Source organism: Nelumbo lutea, chromosome 1, assembly GCF_056320005.1.
Source record: "Nelumbo lutea isolate HS-2025 chromosome 1, American lotus-T2T, whole genome shotgun sequence".
In the NCBI taxonomy this organism is placed as follows: Eukaryota; Viridiplantae; Streptophyta; class Magnoliopsida; order Proteales; family Nelumbonaceae; genus Nelumbo; species Nelumbo lutea.
Window position 1 is genome coordinate 84,557,827 of NC_142684.1, and position 23,653 is coordinate 84,581,479.

Here is a 23,653-nt window from a genome sequence, read left to right on the forward strand (position 1 = left end):
ATTTTACAGCTAATGGTGACATGACAAAAGAAAGGTTTAGAATAAAATGCTTATTAAACGGCCTGATTTTTAAAAACAATACTCCAAAAGTTCATTACATCTTTTGCTTGGCAAAGGGCACCAAAGCATTTTCAATGACTATCAGGAAAAGAAAAAACAATTAAACCTCTTATTTTCTAAATTCTATCATTCCAAACAGATTGTGTTAATGAAATAGATTGATTATTCATCACCATTTGCACCGGTCACCAGTAATGAGACAGTACCCTTTGTTTTCGAATCTATTCACCAGGCGGCCTGTACGTACTTTGTATTTGTATGAAGGTACAATTCCAGTAAACTGATATAGACATTTCGAGTGACGGAGCGAGAGCCGTCCAAATCCTCCAGGGGAGGGAACAGTACGTACGATGTAAGACCAATCATCATAGGCCACATCACCCTGATGTGTGGGTCCCATGTATACGAATCTGACAGTGTTTCCTGATTGGCCCGGCCCGGCAGTATGAGTGGAACCGTAGGGGGATTTGAACTGTATCTTAAGACTCTTCTCCAAAAGACTAAAACCGTGATCTACAAATTGAAGTTTGTGAAAATAGAATAATTCTTCTCCATATAAAGAAAAAAAGGAAATAGAAAATAAACACATACACCAACCAATCAAGAAACGATAATTTATTAAAAATTCTTTCACCTTCGATATTTCAGGTATATGGCCGCAATGAAAGAAAAAGAACTATGGTTTTCAAAACTGGACCGGAAAAACCGAGAATCAGTTTCGTTTTCCCTAAAAATTGAATTTTCTCTTAAAACCGTTGATTTTGGTCAGTGAATCTTTGAATCGGGTGATTAATTGTTCGAATGGTTTTGACTGTTTTTTATTTTTAATTTTATTTTTAATTTTTTTGTCAAAACGGGCCAAGCGTTTAGTTCCAACGATCGGACTGTTCAACTTAATAGCCGGACCCCTGACCGGTTCAATCTCCAAATCGATTCTAAAAACCATGAAAAAAATATAATGTTTGTTTTTTTAACTAATTCAACTTTTTTTTTTTTTTTATCTTAACTGTTCAACTCAACTAATTCAACTTTTTTAACTAAGAGCCAGATTATTTTTCCAGGACTTAGAATTTAGGGTCCACTTGGTTTGTGCTTAGGATTGGAATTAGAATCGAAATTCCTAGAATGAAAATCAAAATTACCTATTCCCGATGCTTGTATGGTCTAAACGAGAATTAGAGTTGAATTCCAATTGTTGTTTGATTCAGTTGGCGCTAGAATTGGAATTAATCGGAAACTTTCAGCTTTGTATTAGTTCATTATATTATTATTATTATTATTATTATTATTATTATTTATTACAATACTTTTTAATTTATTATTACTTTGATAATACTTTACTATTCACTAATATTTTATTTATATTATGGTTTTGGGTTTTTTGTCAATGCAAGTCCATGCTCACACTGTTCGAACAACCTCTTGCAACCTTACATGATATAAAGCAGAAGTATGGAGATATTCTCAATGCAAAGTTGTAAAGGCAGTTTAAATAGGCTTTGCATTGATTGAAGCCAAACTCAAGGGGGTGCTAGAATGGTCATTTCCCTATACAAGAGAATCTAGAGGTGAGCATTGTTCGGTTAACCGAAAAAACCAAAATTTATTATATATATATATATATATATATAATATAATATATATTATATAAAATATTAAAATATATAAAATCTATTAACATATACATATATTATAATATACATAAATATATTAATATATATAATATATAATATGTATTAGTACAATATTAATAAAATTAGGTTTTAAAAAATTCAGTTTATTCAATTCGATTTTTAATCGAATAAACCAAATACTCACCACTAAGAGAATCCTATTTCGCCAAGAATGGGAATTAGAACCCTATCCAACAGAGGCTGGAATTGAAATGAGCCTTTCCCATAATTTCACACAAAGTTTGAATGTCCCATACTATGTGACATGTGTTCCATCATATACTCTATAAAATGTCTCTGCTTTAGAGTGAGTTCACTTTTGCTATGAGGTACCGTTAAACACAACCTTATGATGTGGGAACTAAGGGTGTCAATGGACCATTTTTGGATTGGACTCAGTCCAGTCTAAAATCAATTTGGATGGACCAATAACACATATTGAATTGGATCTGGTCCAAAATATTTATTAGATTGGATTGGATTTGATTCATCCATAACAAATTTATATTGGATTGGGTTAGGTTAAGCCAATATCTGGTCCATTGATATAAGATAGAATATATGTATCAATAGACTGAATTTAGGTTAAAATCAATCTAAATCAAAATGAATTGAGTTGTTCATAAGAAGGCCCAACCCGACCAAACCGACCAATTCGGACTGACTCAACCCGAGTCGGCCGGGTTTTCATCAGCACCGGTCAGTTTTGGGTTGTACAAGTTCATAAACCGATGGTTCGGGTCGATTTTCAGTTTTCTTGTGTGAAAACCGAAAACCGATCCGAACTGAACCGACTTAGTTCCTACTTAACTAAAAGCTGAAATATCTGAAAATATATATTCCAATATATTTGTATGTATATTTTTGTTTATTTATATATATATATATATATATTTAAAATACATATTTCAGTTTTAAATATATTTTCAGAAAACTAGGTGGCCATGGGGGACATGGATGAACTTAGAGCCGAAACCGACCCAACCTGACTCAAACCGACCAGGTCGATTTTGCTTAACACTGAGTCGATTTCGGTTTCCATCTCAGGTAACCCGACTAGGTTGGGTCGGTTGGAAAAACCTCAATTAACCGACCCAACCCAATCCATGAACAACCCTAAAAATGAATTTGGGGTCAAATTCTGCTGCCACCAGGGGCTGGGGGTTGTGGATATGGGGTGTCTTACGGGGAGCCCATCGAATTCCATTATTTAGCCCAATGAACCACTAAGATGTAGGAAGTATAGGAGATCTGGACTCTTACCAACTTCAGATCTTCTACAAGTAAGGTATGTACAATGGACTGAATAACCTAATCAATAGTAAATATAATGTTGAGATCTCCTGCCAGCTAAACCTGTTTCTAACACTTTCAATATAATCTGACACTGCACATCTCACCATGAAACTGGACCCACATTATATAGATGTGTGGTTTTGAATTATGTTCGAAACCCGTAACTACAATGGGAGTTTGGGGCTCTGTATTGTATGTTTTGTATGAATTATTCATGGCAGATCATGGAATGAATATGAAAGGGGAATTGGGGCAGATCCCAGTATAAACGGGCCGGGCCTATCTTCACCGAGTGAGAAGACAAAGAAAGTACTGTTGATTATAATACAAGTCAAAACATGGGGTTATTTTGTCTTCTGATGCATGTGTTGTTTTTAGGGGTGGGGCACCTTTTATCATAAATTAAATTAAATGAGCCCAAAGTCTAAACATCAATTGGATCCTATGAGATATGGACTACTATGGTTTGATTCGAAAGATTTAGACTACTGTGAATAAGATATCTTCATGGCTGGATATAAGCAGGCATTTCCCTCAGAGTTGGCTTATGCTCCATGTGGTTGCATGGTGGGATATGTACTAAATTATGATTTTATATCACAAACTTCAATATTACTAGCTACCAACATTTTTATTTGGAATATTTCCAAATTAAAGCATGTTTCAACGGCTTCACCCTTGGCTCCTTCCAAGAAGGATGCAACTGCAAGTATTCCCTCGTAGCAAGAGGTCGGATTTGTTGCACTTAATGGCTGTATTAGGGGCTAGCTGCTTAAGCAATAATAGTGCCTTGTTTCATCCATATGCATATGCCAATTGCCAAGCAAAAGAGTAGAATGGTTGTGGGGGTATACACACTTGACATTGATGAGGGGCGTCACTATTGTTTAAATAATTCCCACCTAACACAACCAGCTAAACCAAATAAATTCCGATGGATTGGAAACAAAATCACACACACCAGGCTGGACACCCATCTCAAGTGAACACGCCAATATTCTGTATACATGGAGTCCACATGGATCCACGTGTTGTGTGCATTCGGAATGCTGATGTGTTCACTTCTGATAGGTCGCAAGTCGCATGCATGATTTTGCCTCCAACCCATCCGGTTCCAATCCAAACTCTTGAGTGCAGCAGTGACAATTAGGCTATCAGCTCAAACTTCAAAGAGTGTGTTCAGGGGGCCTTGGAAACCCCTGATAATTACGTGTCTATAAAGTTTACTTTGCATTTGTACGTTCTTGTGTTACTGTTACCAAATGGGAAATTTACATGAGTTATTATTCATGTAAATTGAAGCTCTTGCAATAGAGCTAATTCCACTGGAAACCTTATTTATGCATGCATGTTAGAATATGTGGGAATATTAATTATACTCTCAACAATATTGCACATAGCTTTCTCGCCCATTAGTGGTGTTTGGCATCCGAGCATTTTACAAGCATTTCGTTTTTGCTGATGTGCCATTTATGCCACATCAGTAAATAAATGGAATCGGTAAGAAAATTACGTTTTGGTAGTCTGTTTTTCAAAATAAAAGAAAGAATGTTTTTGCCATTTTGTTCTAGTATTCAGGAAAGGATCCAGGGGTTTCTTGAATCATCGAATTGACAATTCTTGAATTGCATGGTGATCTTGAATCGCTAAGGTGACATGGCACGTTGACATTTGAAAAAGTTGACTTCTTTTCTGAGATGTCATACAATTGTCATTTGTCATTATAAATAAATTATAATAATAAGCCAAATCACTTTAAATGCCCAATCAACCTGCATCTTGATTTTTTTTTTGTATTAAAAAAAACAGTTGAAACGAAACACTTGTAGGTCAGGGCCCACTTATGAAATGCTATGGTGTCAAACAGCAAACACCCACTAAATCTACCCTATTGCCCAATATAAGAGTTTAGAGTTCTGCTTAATTCCATTACAAAGCTTCTATTGTCACTCCTCTTTTTGCTCAGGTTACTATTGAGCAAAAAAGGCAGTGGGCAATGTATAGTATAGCATCTCCCCTCTATTTTGATGTTTCTGAAATCAAACTGAAATCGGAAATCATAAGGTCGAATGGCATCACTAATTGCCATGTCTCCTATCCTTCTTGCTATTTTACTATTCTCAGAAGTTTACCAAAGAGTTCAATGCGAAGCACTTACCAAAAGTTCCAGGCTTCAGTGCTTAACTACGTCAGTGGTCCTAGACTTTTTGCTTGGTGTTAATATTTCTCCGATATAAAGATGGACCAAAAGCTCCTACTTATTAAAGTAGAAATGGGCTTGCTTTCCTATTAGTGACCATTTATTAAGATATATATTTTTTTTTCAAAATTCCACAGCAAGCTTATTTTTGTTCGATATTCAGTGCCATGCAGCATTAATAATCTCCTTTTAATTCATTATTTCCTAAAATGTTAGTTGTGGGATTGTATTCCATGTCAATGCTGAAATAAATCAATTAATACACTAACGAGCAAGCCATCGGTCCACACCAAGCTGAGGAGGGTCCAATTTAGGCTTCTGATTTGAAAAGCAGTAGCCCATGGGAACAGGGGCGGAGCCAGAGGGGACCAGGGGAGTCATGGCCCCTCCTATGGTTCAGAAGCTCCCCACTGAAAAATAATTTTTCATGTAAATTTTCTCCTCTTTCCACCTTCCAACTCAATGGTTGGCTCTTTCTATGGGTTCATCAATATTTCATTTATGTTTTAGCCCCCCTTACAACAATTTTTTGGCTCAGCCCCTGCATGGGAAGATACTTCCTCCCAACTTTCTCACCCACAGAGGCAAACTAGACCATAATAACAAAACCTAATTGTACCGACTAGCTAGACTAGGGTGGCCCAAACACCAAAGCACTGTGACTTTGGGGAAAAGATCAGATTCGACACATCAGGGGGTGGGGAGGGGGAAGGGGGGGCTTCACAGATGAAGTTATTCCCTTGTCTCCAACTCAGATCTGCTGCATGAAAGTGGGTGCCATAACAACCAGGCAAAAAGAGGGTTGGGCATCATAAAGGCCTGAGATCAAACACCAAAACGCCATAAACCAGAAACAAAGTGAGTTCTTGAATAATTTTACCACAAGGTGGATGGATTTATTTTTCTTTATTTCCCTCCCCTCACTCTATAACATTTTAGGATGTAATTAGCTTCCACAATTTCACAGTGTGCTAGCTTGAGCACCAAACAAAAGATTATTTTACATCAGTAAACATGATAATTCTATTCCAATTCAACAATTTTCTCTCTCTCTCTCTCTCAATCAAAAGAGAGAGCAAATCCAACTAACCCTCTCATTTTTCATGTACAACTGATCAACTGAAAGCTCATCCCAACAGCAAAGAGCAGTAAGGTCATGCTGAATCAATTGTATTTAGTGTGTCCAAAGCCCAAAGATATGAAAAAAAAAATAGAAAGGCTCATTATTAAGAATATAATAGATATATGTATATAGGTCTTTTATAAATAATAAAATACTTTAGCCAAAAAAGTAAATAAATAATTAAATAGTGTTACATATACATGGTGGAGTAAACTATGTATTATTTGTTTATGGACCACTTGTTTTATCAATAATAAGATATTTCAATAAAGATCGAATAAATGAATCGTGAAAATTGATGATGGGTACGTAAAATTTTATTTTATTTGAATTAAAGAGCATAGAAGAAATATCGCTAGCTATTATGATCTGATGCTCATCTTTTGTCTGTTGTTATTTTAAGTAAGGAATCCCTTTGAAGCGGAAACAGGCTGTTGGGAATCAAGCCGCGTGGTCTGTCTGTCCCCTTTTTAAATTATCTTTATTTGACCCTACGTAGGTGGTTTTAGATCATCAATGATTTTTATTAAATTAATGCATCCTTTCCGGTGAAAAATTAAACCATAATAAGAGGCTAAGGCAGTGGTAAAGATTTATAATGTGCAGGACTCAGCCAATTAAGAGGGTTCTATTCCATCTGTTTCATGGCATCCCTCTTGCATTAATTTATCCAACCCCCATCGATCTTATATATAAATTTGAAAAGTAGCGGAGTGTAGTGCTTGAGCCACACTGAGTTTGACATGGCAACGCTTTGGAAAACAGTCCTCTCTACCCATGAGCCCATCACTTTAATACATTCCAAAAAAAATAAATAAATAATAATAATAATAAATTAGTTAATTAATAAATAAAATAATCACTTTAAAACATTCCAAGATCAAATGACATGGACAATTCACTAATGCAGACCATCCCATCTGATGGTCATGTGGATTGATATATATATCGCATTATTTGAAAAATCGATATTCCCCATTTCTTAGGGTGTGTTTGATAAAATGGTTGATTTTGTTTTTAAAAGCAAAAATAATAGTAATAATTGTTTTTGCTTTAAAAACGAAACCAATCATGTTATTAAACACTCCCTGGTGTTTCATGTATGGCATATTCCAAAAACCAATGCATATAAGATCATGCAATACTTTCTGTACTTTGAGCCTTGCACTGAAGCTAGCATGCCTAAGAAGTCTTTTTTGCAGATTCCATGAGGAAACTTTATGTATGTACAATAGTTGTGTTTTTGTAAGTTCTTTGTTATGCATTATGAAACACACTGTTTTCTTTCTTTATCCTTAAAATGATTGATTGAGTCAATGTCAAATTTGTAATTGTGATCTATAGGCTGCATTTGATTGCAGTGCATATTTATTCACACTAATGCAAAATTATGGTAATAAAAATGATTGGAGTGCAAATTCTAATTTACTTTTGTTTCAAAACTTATCTTGTTTTGTTTGATTACAATATAAAAGAGACCTGAGACAGAATTAGTAAAACCCAAAACAAAAATAAACTAGATTCTGCATCCTTGTACAAACATTTGTACTACTGCAAACAAACAAATCCATAATATTTTTACATATATATAATACCAAACACTGGGTCTGGGCCCCCAAAGCGACATGTGGGCCACTTTGGCACTACCATCTCAGCTTCCACTTGTAACAATCACGTATAAACAGAAGATGGGCTTATTGTTATCATGTACACAATAATTTATGTAATCAGTACTAATTTTTGTTGGACGTCCATGTACCAAAGTCGGGCCGGACTAAAAAAGGCCGAGGTATCTTAAATGTAGAGCAGCTGAAGTGGTGGCCACAGACGGCTTTATATGTTTGTCACATGACCACTTCCTTTCCTCTTTCTCTCGATCATCCTCACTTTCCGTCTCCGACAGCCCTATCTTGGCTTGGCATAACAAATTACCCTTTCTTGGGGGATTCCTTGGTTCAAAGGTGGTGACTGAATTAATGAAGTGAATGGTCAATTCAGGCGACAAAGCGTGCGGCCTGAATCAGTTGGAAGGGCCACGAATGCCTGCTTGCGAGGGAGAAAATGATGGGGATGGATGGGCCGATGGGTTGAGTAGCAGGGAATGAGATGACTTATACGAGTCTTTAATTTTAGGAGTTTTGCTTGTTAGTTAGGCATTGTCTAAAACAACACTCCCATCGAGGAAACATCGATACCAGTCTAAGCTAAGGGCACTTTGCCCTCCAACAAGGAAATGGAGGACCCACCCTTAAACGTCAACCCCCCAACACCCTTCAACAATCAATTCCATCGATTTTGCCGAACTCAACCCACTACTGACATTTCTTTAATTTCTTAGATTTGGATTCAATCATTGGTTGGATCATTTGATCCAAAAATCATTTAGACAACCGATTCCGTTTTACTCTTAATTTATATATTGGCCAAGATCCATTGATTTGATCAATGACATACTGACCTGGATGATCAAACCATCAATCCTTTCGACCTAGATAATGGTTTATAATCATTTTTATTGTAATTATTTTTCTAATTGTTATTTTTTTTTTAAATTAGAATAAACTGTTAATTCAAACCAAATGGTTAAACCACTGACCCAAAATTGTGGCCAAAGCGGTTCCGATTCTAAGTTCGTTTTTAAAACACTAGATTCAATAAAAGGAGTTCTGGACCCTCACATGAGAATTAGATCATCTGTCTACTAACTACCCTATCTATATTCAAGCTGAAACTTTTATTCATTCTCAGTTTCTCACCTAGTGATAGATCTAAGAGGGAATTTAATTATGAATCCAATTGCGGGTCCTCTCCATCCATGTGCACCACGTGGCCTGAACTATTGTATGTTTGTACCTTATTCTCCCTTTCTCAGTGACGAAAGATGCTTCTTAGCCTTTAGGTAGAGCTTGAGGAAACTGATGAGAGATGGGGAGAGTCCAGAGAGGGGGTTCTCCGGCTTGTGTTTGATTTTTGAATGAAGGTTATTGGGATTCAATGCTCTAAACCGGATTCAATGTTCTCCGGCTCTTTACTCCTCAAGATTGTCACCCATGCTGCCCAACCTTGGGCTGGGCCCACCAACCACCCACTTAATTATTTGCTTAAAAAGACTAACATGACTCTTTGCATTTGTAGTATTAGAGGAAATTAAAAGTATAAAGAAAAAGAAAGGGTTGTTTATTAAAAATTTATCCTGTATTTTGTGTTTATTTTTAAATACCATTGGTAATTTGCAATCATTCATTTAATGGACCATCCACTAGATAACAGTTTTGATCCTAATGTCCAATTGAGTAGATTTAATTAGAAGAAAATAAAAATAAAAATAAAAATATTATTCTTGTTCTTTATAAGACATGGGCAATCATTCTGTTTGGTTATTTGGCTCTATTTTTGATCAATTTTGTTTTCTATACAAAATAATATTAAGGGTATTTTTGAAATAAACAATAATGAGTTCATATGATTGAACATTTTCCACTCAGTTTATACAATAATATTACTATATTCAGATGGAAAAACAAACAATTTTTTAATAAAAAGATGGATTAAGTAAATAGGTTGCAAATTATAGGAGGTATTGTTGTAAAATGAAAATTTTAAGATAGGTTTAAATAAATTTGTGTAAATATAGAGGGTGTTCTAATCAATGACCCAAAAAGAAACTTCTTATACACCCACCGATTTATGGATTTTCAAACTAGGCTTTGATGTGAGAATAGTCAATTAGTCATCAGTCTAACATATTTGTCAACGGGAAAGAAAAGTCCACCAATCCAAAGTCTGTGAAAGTGATGGTTAGACCAACAACCTCGCCATACCCTAAATCCTCATTCATTAGTTGCAGAATTTGGTTTCACCGACAAAAATCACGCCAAAAATTTCGGTTACAGATGTAATATTTGCATTATTTGACAAATATATATGTACATATGTAAATATGTTCCAATTCCAGATCAAATGGCATCCACCATCCAATGATCTAAGAAGTAGTCTGCCACTTAAGCCTATATGATCTGTTTCAATTATTTTCTGTGTGACTGACTGTTGCATTAATAAAATAAGTAGAATGGGTTGAGGAGAGAGCATCCCATGTTTCCCTCGAACCCCTTTTTCCTTCGCTGTGTGCGAGTGAGTCCACCGTCTCCCACCGTCCCTCCCTGATTTCTTAGCAGTTTCTTCCTTTAATTTCCTTGGGTTTTATGAGAGAGAGAGAGAGAGAGAGCTGCATGCTCTCGACGGCCTTCAGTACAGGGATGAGTTGTAATGTTGGGTTAATTATAAGGTTGTGAACAGAGGGTCTCTTGGAATTTTCCTCCCTAAACCCGCAATAATTCAAGATTATATTTCTTAATTAACCTTATATTGGACTTTTCATCCCTGCACTTTTTCCCTTTTAGCGTGTTTTTTGTTGCCATGTTGTTGAGTAACATCTAGACCTGGCAATCGGGTTGGGTGCGTCGGGTTCGGGTTGGGTTAAGGTTTGTCGGGTCGGGTTGGATTTCAGGTTGGGTTGTTAAATGCTAGACCCTAGCCCTAAATGTCTGGGGTAGGATTGACCCATGGGTTAATTCAGGTCATCCCAAAAAATAAAGAAAAATGTCAAAATTAAAAGAATTAACCTTAAAATTCCAAATATAAAATAAAAATTTGAACATTTAACAATTTAAAGAGTAAACAATAAAAAGTAAACACTAAATAGAAAAAATTGAAGAGTGGAAACTTCTAACAATGCATAAATAATCTCAATTAGACTTGACAATCGGGTCAGCGGGTTGACCCATGACCCAGCCCAACCCAACCCATTTTTTTGGGGGTTGGGTTAGATCGGGTCATTTCACATTCGGGTTGCTAAATATGAAACCCTAACCCTATTTTTTTGGGTTGGGTTGGGTCAAATTTTTGCCAGGTCTAGTAACATCTCACTTGCTCGGTTGCTTTCTTTTGATCACATCATTATACTTGCAAGGATTGTTTGGTTTCTTAATTACCTTCTTTTTTTTTTTTTTGTTATGGACAAATTGCTGAATCTTCCCTTGAAGTTTTTGTGGTAAACTGGTAATTGCAATAATCTATGCAGTTTTAACTTTCAAGTAGACCCTTTCTTTTAAAATCGTCTAATAAGAGGCATGAAATTATCCAAAATACCCATACAGTTATTATAGAAGCTGATTTCTACAAAAAAAAAAAAACAAAAAGAAAAGGAAAAAAGTAATACAAACTTTTTGAACAAAAAATGGAGTTTGAAGTTGCAGTTTTACCCTTGATCGATAGATATAAAGGATAAATTTGAAAAATAAATCAATTTCAGAATAAAGATTGGAAGAACTTAAGGCAGTGATTGATATGAAGAAAAAAAATCAAAGAATAAAAATTTTGGTCAAAAGTAACTATATCAATATTTTAGACATTTTCATGCTTCTTATTAGAGAATTCTAACATAAGGAATCTACTTGCAACTGGTAATTTCAATTACCAATTAACCTTTTATTTTTAATTTCATTCAGTAAGTCAAACAAAATCCTCCATCAGATTAATATTATATTTTAATGCGGAAATTGGATTTAATTCACTATTGAAATGGGCCAGATGGACTTGTACACATCTATATTTCTCCTTTATCATTCGGTCTTTTACGGTTGTAGTGCATGATTACAGTCTCAAGCCCCGAAAAATATTTGGACCATTTATTGCTTTGCAATACTGTCCTTACTAGCCTCCCCCCTTCTCTCTCATTTGCTCCCACAGATTTGTAATTAATTCACAAAACAACTGCGTTTTTTGTTATTGATTTTGGAGAAAGCTATTTTGTATTCTTTTGAAAAATAAGTGTTTATTCTAATAAGTATTTATGAGTATTTGGTGAAATAAATGCTTATTTTAAATAGAAGTAGTATATGTATTTTCAAAATGATGTGGCAAACCAAGATTGAAAAAAAAGGAAATAAGCACTTAAAATTAATCCCAAAATGTGAACTTGTCAAATGTAAGTAAACGATTATTGGTATTGATATGGTCTTATCTTCCAATAAGTTAGCTTTAATTACTTTTAATTTCCTCTGATCTGCTTTTAAATTTCTGCAACATCAATTTTCTGTTGCAAATGTCAGAAGAGGGTGGTTGATAAATATTAAGGGAGGCGTAATGGGTGAGGAGGTGGAGAGTGATTATAAATGGCGAAGTTGAAAAGAGAACATTGATGTAGGATTAGGATGGTCCCAACCCAACCAATTAGAACCAACAACCAAGCCGTAGCCCGTAGGGCGTCAGCATTCAGAGTGGAACTGGAAGGTGGAAACTGAACAGTTATGGGCTGGACATCATCGGAGAGAGCACAAGAGCAGATGGGTGGAGGCAGAGATTGAGCTACGGCCTGCGTCTGCGTATGTGTACTCTGAATTTCACCACGGGCTACGAAGCTTCGTAAATAGGCCCAAGCCCATGGCCTGCAAGAAAACCATAAAATATGAATCCAGCCAATTTGGAGTTTTGGACTTTTACGTTGCGTTACCAACTTACCATTGGCTCTACAACCCGCTACATCATATAACTACTTTTTCTACTCCATCAGGCGATCCTGTCCGTCCAAACGGGGCATAGTAGTAAAACAAAAATAAATGTATCTCGTTCATTGGATGGAAGTGGGTCCCATCTAATCTAATCTAACAGTGAGAGTATGACACAAGCAAGGGAAGGGGAACTCAAAACTGGGGAAGGGAGGGCTCCCCACTTCCAGAGAGAGAGAGTAGACAGACTTATTTCTTTCCGGTTTCCACCTCGGGTCCTGGGGGCCCGGGTTGACGTGAGTGTGTTACTTTTGGTGTCTGGCGGGTTTGGGTTTCTTTTCTGTTTCCCTTCTGCCTCTGGGAAATTTAAACATTATTAATTATTTAATTATTTTTAGTAGTAAATAATAAGTGAACTTCTGCGGTTTTGGCTTCACTTTTTCTTCCTAATTATTCTTCATTTGTCATCGGTTTTTCACATTTTAACTTCTTGATTTAATAATAATTAATTCGAAATTAATGAACAAGTTGAAGAAAGACGAGAGGACAACGAAACCATTTCCCTTCATTTCTTGAAAATTTTAATAATTAATTTTACGTATTTAAAATTTATTGAGAGAGAGATGGATTATGGATTATGGAACGTCAAACAGCGGAGACGACACGACCCACCACTTCCATGGTTGATAGTTCCATGTTTCCACCCCAACAAAGAGAAAACAGCATCAACTTCTACAAAACACACGCACCACGGACCCTCTTCCTTCTGCATAGGGCTTCGTTCCTTTCTTTCCGCTCTCTCTCTCTCTCTCTCTCTCTCTGGAGTGTGAAGTCTATCTCTGTCTCTCTTTCTCTCTCCTTCGATCTCTCTAAGCCCAAAGTCTCTAACATCATCTGATCTGAGAGATCATTGGGCATCAACCTCTTTTCGTTAATCTTGTCGGACCTCCCCGAATTTCGATTGGATTTGCACTTCTCTTCTTTTCTCTTTTGTCTTCTCTTTCTCTTTCTCTCTCTCTCTCTCTCTCTCTGCCTCTCGATAACAAGAAAAAGCAAAGAAGAACAATATCTGTGCGTAATCGTAATGGCTTCCCTGTCTCCGACTTTCAGACTATTATGACACCGCCTCTCTCTAAAACTTCATACTTGCTGACTTCAGGAACTTACTTCAACAGTTTATTTTTAATAAACACAACTTGTTCAAACGATCAGGTCGATTAAATAGGTGTTCGTGGGTCTTCAGGCAGACGCATTCGCTGTTGCCGTCGGAAATGCGAATGCCGGAACAATGAGCATCACCGGCGACGAGGAAGAAGAGGAGGAATGCTTCTACGAGTCACTCGATCGCATCCTCTCTTCCTCCCACTCTTCCACTTCGTCTTCCGCCGTCGTCTCTGAAGACGACGAACCCTCCAATTCCCCCAATTATGCTTCTGACCATCCCCCCTTTCCCAGATTCCCCACGGCCGTCTCCAAGTACGACGTCTGGATTGCCGAACCCTCCTCCATCGAAGAACGCCGCAAGCGTCTCCTCCGCGAGATGGGCCTCAGCGGCGATTGTTCCCTCTCCCGCCTAAAATCCTCCAACGATCCCAACCACCAAGGTGGCACCAGCCGTAGAACCAAGGAAACGGAGTTGTTCGGGAGATCTGTTTCTGCCGATCGCTTACCAACTCAACAACACCAGGATGCCTCCTCTCTTGGTAATTCCAATTCGGGCATCGTTCGATCCAAGTCAGACGGTTCCGCCGATTGCACCTCTTCCTTATGTCCTCCGCCCAACACAGATCACTATAATTCTTCCACATTTTCTTCTACTTCAATTCATTCAATTTATTCAATTCAGTCTGTCGGGAACTCCGTTCCCCTTGTACATAATCCTCTTCTTTCTAAATCCCGGAGCAGCGGAAGCAACGGATCCCCTAATGCCAATGTTACCCCTCCCAATAAACCCCCTACCGGGAAACCTTCTAGGAGGGTGGAAAATTTCAGAAGTGATCCCACAAATATCAACCCTAGCCCTAACTTCAATTCCATGACTCCTGTGTCGGCCAATGCTGGCACTACTGGTAGGGAATTCGATGATGATTCGGATTATAGTGGCAACGGTAAGGTCCCTGATCAGTTCTGCACGATTAAGAATTTGGATAATGGAAAAGAGTTTATAGTCAACGAATTCAGTGAGGATGGCATGTGGAACAAGCTTAGAGAAGTCGGGACTGGCCGGCAGCTCACTAGGGAGGAATTCGAGATGTGTGTTGGGCATTCGCCCATTGTTCAGGAACTGATGCGGAGGCAAAATGTAGACGAGTTGAATGTTAAAAACGATGACTCGGAATTGAATGAAAATGGCAGTGCTGGCGGTGGATCAAAGTCAAAGAAGAAAGGAAGCTGGTTCAGGAGCATAAAGAATGTTGCCAGTACCGTGACTGGCCAGTGGGAGAGGCGGAGCAGCGATGAGAGGGATACCTCGTCGGAGAAGGGTGGGAGGAGGTCAAGCTCTGCCACGGACGACAGCCAGGATGTTACATTTCATGGCCCCGAGAGGGTTAGAGTTCGGCAGTATGGAAAGTCCTGCAAAGAGCTCAGTGCACTGTATAAGAGTCAAGAAATACAGGCCCATACTGGATCTATCTGGAGCATCAAGTTCAGCTTGGATGGGCGATATCTTGCAAGTGCTGGTGAGGATTGTGTCATTCACATATGGCAGGTTCAGGAATCAGAGAGAAAGGGTGATTTACTGCTGGAGAGACCAGAAGACGGGATTTTAAATCCATTCATGTTAGTCAATGGTTCGCCTGAACCAACGTTGGTGTCATCTAGTATGGATAACCATTTGGAGAAGAGGAGAAGGGCAAGGACATCAATTAGCCGGAAATCCATAAGCTTGGACCAAGTCATTGTTCCAGAGACTATCTTTGCACTTTCAGAAAGACCTATTTGCACTTTTAGAGGACATCTTGATGATGTGCTTGACCTTTCCTGGTCTAAATCACAGGTTAGCAAACATTCTGTCAATGCTGAAATGTTTCTGCCATTCATCTTAACTATTATTATTGGACACAGTAGTATAATGACTAATCTTAATTTACCTTTTAAACAAATTGCATCAGTTCATCTCAGCTTACTCATTCCTGTTGCATTTTTATATAAAAAATATCCAAACTTTATTAAAAATTTCATCCTTCTTTAGTTGGGTCTTTGGACCAAAATGCAGTTTAGTTGACCTTTTAAATCCCCCCCTATTGGGCACTTTATAAACATTGGCATAGAATAACCTGTTTTACTTTTGGAGGATGTTGTGTAAAATTATTTGTCAAAGATGAATTTCCTATATTGAGGATTCAGTGAATTGACTATGCATATCTGGAACTATGAACATGATGAAACAGAAGTTTGCTTTAGATTGTTCATATCTGGAAGACTGGAACCATAAACTTGATCAAACAGAATGTTGTTTTAGCCTTTTTCATATCCAGAACCATGAATTGGGAAACAGCTTTACTGATATAAGGTAGAGAGTTTTTCCTGAATGCCTTTATTCCTCACCCCTTTATGGTGCCTGGCCATTCAGGAAATTCTCAGCAGACTTAAGATAACCACGAGACCCTTTAACTTTGTAATCATTAATAGCTTTCTAACTAAGGCTATGCATAAGAAACAGAAATGGGATTGATTTGATATTTACCTCATGGAGGCACACAATTGGCAGCACTATTTTTCTTGTTAGAGTAGGTGCTTAGCTTGCTACTAAACAAACATATATCCATGATAATGAGATTTCATGAGCAAATTAGTATAAAAACAAAGTGGTAGCCTAGTCTTGAACTAAAGTCAACATTACAAAGAATGCATTCAACTCAGTCATGGCAGCCGTTACAAAACAGCCCCTTAAAGAAGACACTGACTCAATAGCACTTTCCACTTTATTATTACATTAATTAGAAGCTGACTTTAGGACTTGACAAACTACTTCAGCTGGAAGGAGTCAAACAAAGCCTTAACTTTTAGTTATATATGGTCTGAGTATTTTGACTTGGGAACTGACCAAGATACGTGTAAACGAGCAAAGGTTTTGCTGACTGATTCTGAAATTAATCGAACTGCAAGAAATATTGTGCAAGCACGGTCACCAACATTGAATCTGAATGCTCGTTTCTAGGGTTTTTAGAAACTATGAGCTTAGACTCATATATGGAAAAATCTATGCTGCGGGAAAGACACGATACCAGAAGACTTTGACCAATCAAAGCCCCCTGTGTATATTGATAAATACCACCTGATTGATTACCACTTTTATGATATCGGTTGATTGGTTACAAGTTTTTCCGGTATCATAGTCAAACAACATAGAAACATCATCATCTTTTTCTGGTTGTGGCATAACTTCATTAGGGTTAAGATCCTATTTTTGTTGAAAGTATCAACTTGCTAAAGGGCTTAATCTTTAAGGTTCTCATATAATGTGTATTTGCTCATTTATGTAGTCTGTATTTTTATGTTTTCTTATTAATAATAGATCGATCAGAAAGTTATTGGTGAAGACAGTCAAGAAAAACTAACTCTTTTACTTATTTAGAGCTCAATTCAACTTAACAATGTCTTATCCCTTTTTGGCACTGATTATGTGAAACCGCTCCCATTCCACTCTGTTAAGGGTCATATCTTTTTGTTTTTTCTTTTTAGTTTTTAAGTCTCAAAATAATTTAGGTGCTTTTGTATATACATATATCAATATATTTATCTAGTTATTTTAAAGTTTTCTTTTTCATATTATATATTTTTTTTGGTAAAAATTTTTCATATTATATATAATATGTGATGCAGTGGTCTATGAATCTATTTACATGTATGTCTATCTATGCTGGTGAATATTTTTCTTATAACAAGGAATTCAGAGACAATCCATGTTTTGGGCTGTTTTCTAAATATTGGAATTGCTTCTTGGGCTTGTTCTTTGCCCACAACTCCTTGTTGTACTCCTTTTTAAAATTACTATGTTCACATGTGAGTGAACATAGTAATAACTTACATGTGAACATAGTAATAACTTACCACTCATATTCTCTTCCAATGATCTCCATTAGTTTCCCTTTGGTTTAGGGTATGAGCAGTTTGAGTTTTTCTACAAGGATACAGTTGAGGGAAGCCATTTGTGGCAATTTGCAATTGTCATGTATTTTCATGTGGGACAAAGAGGTTAAACTAGTAAGCAACATTTAGGACCACCCTTCCTAGGGCACCTATATTCTTTTATGGGAATTGAGCATATCATTTTATGTCTTTGAGCTGTTTTTGGGTTATAGCCTTGTCTTCTTAGAGAATCCAATTTTAAGCTGCCTTTAATTTACTAGAAAACTTAAACTTTCTGCTTGTAATCTTTTACTTCATTCTTTACTTTCTAATGTTCATCATTACTGATCCAAAAGTACTGCAACTTAGTAATTTGACAATCACAATTTTGTCATCATGGAATATCTTTGTCCTGGCTAGTGGAGCATTGTGTTAGAACAGAAAATGACCCTTTTTGTTACCTTAACATAACTTTTAGAAGTGATAAAGTTATTTTGTTGGCTACTTGTACTTTCAAAATAACAGTACTTTCACATATACAAGGAATAGCTTTATGAAATTGCGGATAAATAAATATATTAGTTGAATTCTTTGGTAAACATGTATCATGATTGATTAGTCCCAGGCTGAGATCATAAACAAGAGTATATCACTACAAGAATTGAGAAGTTGCAAGGACTGAATAAAAACACTGGATGATGATGATAAAATTTCTATAAGAGTTGCACTGTAAGGACTAAACCATTGCACAAATGTTGTGTTATATACAAATAGACATGCTTTTTTTTTTTTCTTTTTTTGATGAGCAATGCTGAAGACATGTTATATAAATCTATGAGTACCTATCTAAAAGATATATATGATTTTACATGAATTTAATTTATATGGTACATGTTGTATATTATGACATAACACATGAATACAATATTATAGAATTTTATTTGAGATTGTTGACAATTTGGCCTTAGATGGTCTTTCTCCCTTTCAACCTTATTTTCATATCAGGGTGGTAGGGTTCTTGCAATTTCTCATTTTTGTCTGTAATTTCTTATTCAAGTTTGGCTTCAGTAGATAAGTTCTACTGATATTCTGATGGTGCATGTTTTCCACAACTGTATTATTTAAGGACTTGAGGTACACAACATGTAAAGAAATGTCTTTATCACTATTACTGCAAAACAGGCTCAGGATGGAAGCATTCCATCCTTTTATTTCCTCTAACATGTTCTTAATTAGGACATGGTGATCCTCTTGGAATGGAGACTCTATTCAATTCTTATTCCACGGCTACAAACATGCCCCCAAAAAATTTGAAATTTCTGAGATCCATTTATCTGATTTAAATAAATAAGATAATAAAATATACGCATATCTAATTATGGATTGATGATGATATACTCTTAATCTTTTGGTATGAGGAACTCTTACAATGAGAAAATTCATTAAATTCATCATGGGACATCTTGATCCTTACACCAAGCCCCACTTCTGACAGCACCAGCAGTGTCATCCTTGAAAAATGGATACATGAAGTTGAACATTCTGGCTTTCTTAGAACTATGCTTGCTTACTTCTCACTACTGAAATGCTTTACCATGACAGCTTATAGCTTAACTCTTCTCATTTTCAGTATTTGCTCTCATCTTCAATGGACAAAACAGTTCGTCTGTGGCACATGTCTAGCAACTGTTGCTTGAAAACATTCTCACACAGTGATTATGGTAAATCTAGTGAGGCCTTTTTTTTTTTTAAGTTTTCTGTGGTTTTATGGTTGTGCAACTTGTTTGCTTTTTTTTTTTTTTCATTTTTATTTACTAATTGTGTTGCAATTTTGTGGATTTGCCTTGACACAGTGACCTGCATCCACTTTAATCCTGTAGATGATAGATTTTTCATTAGTGGGTCACTAGATAATAAGGTCCGCATGTGGAGTATTCCAGATCGCCAAGTTGTTGATTGGAAGGATCTACATGAGATGGTGACTGCTGCTTGTTATACACCTGATGGCCAGGTCTAGTCATGTTTGATGACCTCATTAACCCTTCAACATACAGGATATGCAATTATTCTTAGAAACAGTATATTGCATTACTATATTTTACTGAAATATTTTTGTTGACTTTTGAAGGGTGCACTAGTTGGTTCATACAAGGGCAGTTGCTACCGATATAACACTTCTGGTATCCCTCAAGAATTTCTTCTCTTTTGCTTATGTTGGTTTTTTGTTCACTATTTTCATTTGTTTGGTGCTTCATTTCACATCAATCTTTGTTAGTCTATTTATGTATGAGGGTAGATTTTATTAATTATATAAGGCTAAAATCCCACATACAGATGATGCTATTAACAATATATTTCACCATAGAATTGGGTGAAATTTGGTTCTGCAACTTCACTCTATGGAGTTATGCTTTAGTCCTTAGTACGTAACTTTTATGGGATATGGGGCCATGATTAGATTAGATATAACTTTATCTGAGTGCTATCGGATTAACTTTTTCTAGATATGGTTCAATTCGGGATCTTTCAGGCATTAATATCTTAGACCCAAAATTTTATTAGATTGGATTTCCATCCTTAATCCAATATCAAGTTAACATGCCACTTGAAATATTTGAACCACAACCTTTTTGTTATTAACGCATTCCTCTACCCAACTAACTGATTCACCTATATAGATGTTCATCCCTGCATAAATGTAAATCATATATTTACATACTCTACAACAACAATAACATGGTAACTTGTCTTCATATATGCATGAATTCTCTTGACTGCTAATCTGTGTATTATTAACTTGTCTTCTTATAGTTTGTTCTCATTCTCTCCTTTCCAGAAAACAGGTTGCAGGAGGAATATGCAATTGATTTACAGAACAAGAAAAAGAAATCCCATCTCAAGAAGATCACTGGTTTTCAGGTAATATCAACATCACTAGATGTGTGCTTCAACTTGTTTGTAAGTGAAGCCCTTATCGTTTGTTATTTCCATGCTTAGACATTATATTTTCTTACACTGTGGAGTTCATACTTTGAAATCCAAGTTTCTTAAATGGCTGATTAATTTCACCGAACAGTTTGTCCCAGGGAGTTCCTCAGAAGTGCTTATTACATCTGCAGATTCACGAATACGGGTTGTTGAGGATAAGGAGTTGGTTCACAAATTCAAAGGTATGGAACTCAAGCTCTGTTTTACCAATGTTTTTAGCTCTCTTGAATGCGTTGTTTCATGCATGGCATAGATTCTACTTGACTCTTCTTTAACGTTAGAGGAACTAGTAGAAGCCAGCGTCTGTTTGTTTTACATTATTATTTTAAACGCCTGTTCCATGCATGGGGAAATATTCATTGACCTGAAATTTTGGTTCAGTGAACTGCAGTAGGTTCAAATTCTAGTATACTTGATGCGAAGCCTGAGTTTAACTAATTCATTTTTCTCATCATATCAAGTTATCAACACAATACTCAATCAAGTTAGGGTTTTAACTTAAGGCCAACATTTTATCTGTTGACATATTAAAATGTTGTGAACAGCAATGATATTTTCCTCTCAGTTCTTTACTGGCTAATATTTGCCTCATTTTGTCATGCTGTTTTTTTTTTTTTCTTAATTTTATTGAGTTATATAGATAGATAGATATAAAGACTTTGTGATTCCCCCAAGCCTCAGCTTGGTTTGGATTATTGCCTTTAAGGGGAGCTTATGTTTCTTTGTTTATTGATCAGGTTTTGAATTTATTATTAACTGCAGTTCAATAATAAAGTAGTAAATATCAGATTTCAACCATTCTTATATAAAACATCCAAATGTTTTGCTCATCAGACCACCAGAATTATGACTTGTAGATGGTGCGATGGTTTGGGAATTGTTCTACAGGAAATGCCTCTAGGTGTGTCTAGGAATCTGATTGGGAAAGAAAAGATGTGGATTTTGAGGCATATCCAGGAAAGGACATTGTAAATCAAAAACGTATTCTGTTAACTAGGAACATTTTATATGGAAAAATGATAGTTATTATTTACACTAGATGTTCATTTATGTCATGAACAAAGAGACGGGAATTTTATGTAATATTTTTTGACAATTCATGTAGTGCCAGAATTTGTCTGTGTCACAGCACAGACACTTCTTCCACATAGAAGAGTTCATGCAACACTGCTTTACGGAGTCATTTTCTTACATTTTCAGTACAGAGTTCATTAATTTTCACCATCAAATTAAGATCTCATGTCTGATTATTGCAAAATGTTGCTTATTTTGTGTTATTGGTTGGTCAGGGTTTCGCAATACAAGCAGTCAAATTTCAGCCTCATTGACAGCAGATGGGAATTATGTGGTATGTGCCAGTGAGGACTCTTCTGTGTATGTGTGGAAACATGAAACTGGATCCCGACCAGGTCGAAGCAAAGGTGTCACAGTCTCACGCTGCTATGAGCATTTCCACTGTCAGGATGTATCTATGGCCATTCCTTGGCCTGGCATGGAAAGCCCCAGTGAATTGCAAGATACTTATGGTGGAGAACAGGATGGTATTGATAATCTGGATGAGGTTCCTGCAGCTAACCATCCACCATCACCAGCCAAGGAGGCTAATGGGAATGAGGGTTTATCATCTACACATGGGTACACCAACAGTCCACTGCATAGTATCATTTCTAGTTCAAACAGCAGTTACTTCTTTGATAGGATATCAGCAACATGGCCGGAAGAAAAGCTGCTTTTGGCAACCAAAAACCTGAGCCCTCATGGCAGCTCCGATTTCTCTAATGGTGTTATGCAAGGTAGAACAGCTTGGCGTATGGTTATTGTGACCGCAGGACATAGAGGGGAAATTAAAACATTCCAGAATTTTGGACTACCGGTTCGAATATAAAGGCACTTCAATTCAAGCCTGAAGAAATGGGCCAGAGCCTGGGTGACTTGGTCATATCACATGATAGGGCCCCCATATTCTAACCAAGCTTAAGCTGTCCAAAAAAATGGTAGTTTTTTTTTTTTTTTTGTGTATAGTCAGATATATGGTGAGGATTGTAATATTTGGGAATTTTCGTCCCTTGCTTCCATGTTTTCGTGTTTTCTGGATGTGGGAGACGTAGAGTCAGAGAGCCAGGAAGAATGAATAGAAAGGCTCCTAAAAGAAAAAACCACACAATGGATTTAGAAGAATCCCAAGGATTAGTGTAATGGGAAATTGTAGAGTCAAAGAGCATGAGAAAAAAGATCTTGGAATTCAAAGGATTCTTTTTTATTTTCTTTTCTTTACATAGAAAAAAAATTACATTTCTGTTTCTCTATTTTGATTGAGTCTATGCCCATACAGTGCAGCAAAAGTTATCCAATCCATTCAGTTACCCTTATTATAAGTTAGAATGGCTATTATAATCTCTCTGAAGTGGTTTTATGTTATCGTAGGATAATTATTATACAGCATTGATTGCTCTTCACTGTTAAGTAGTTAGATAACCTTGTCCTTAGGGGTGGATTGGAACCGAGCTAAGTCGGGATGTTTGGTTATTCAAGCTTGGTTTGCCAATAAATTACGAGGCTTGAGCTTGAGTTCGAGCTTGAGCTCAATTCAAGTTAGAGATGAATTTGAATTTGGCTCAAGTCAAAAGCTTGTAAGTTCAAGATTGATTTGGCTCGAGTTCGGCTGTGAGCCAAATGTTTTATAAAAACAAAAATTAAGAATTATAAAAATTAGTTAATATTATGTGTGCATGAA

General features: G+C 36.5%; 1 protein-coding gene across 1 annotated transcript; it reads left to right on the forward strand.

The window, feature by feature from the left end:
• The first annotated feature begins 13,490 nt into the window (after positions 1-13,490).
• On the forward strand, positions 13,491-23,225 carry LOC148875805 (uncharacterized). The gene is made up of 7 exons (XM_088986112.1): positions 13,491-15,856; positions 19,562-19,652; positions 19,785-19,942; positions 20,060-20,111; positions 20,768-20,850; positions 21,008-21,101; positions 22,209-23,225. Exons 1-7 carry the CDS (start codon positions 14,147-14,149, stop codon positions 22,802-22,804), a joined length of 2,784 nt encoding a protein of 927 aa, XP_088842238.1. The 5' UTR covers positions 13,491-14,146; the 3' UTR covers positions 22,805-23,225.
• Positions 23,226-23,653: the final 428 nt, after the last annotated feature.

Excerpts from the sequence above, each read along its gene's own strand:
- LOC148875805 (XM_088986112.1), top strand. The coding sequence starts at position 14,147 with ATGAGCATCACCGGCGACGAGGAAGAAGAGGAGGAATGCTTCTACGAG. Across the intron at positions 15,857-19,561 it reads TTTCCTGGTCTAAATCACAG|TATTTGCTCTCATCTTCAAT; the intron begins GTTAGCAAACAT and ends TCTCATTTTCAG. Across the intron at positions 19,943-20,059 it reads GTTATACACCTGATGGCCAG|GGTGCACTAGTTGGTTCATA; the intron begins GTCTAGTCATGT and ends TGACTTTTGAAG.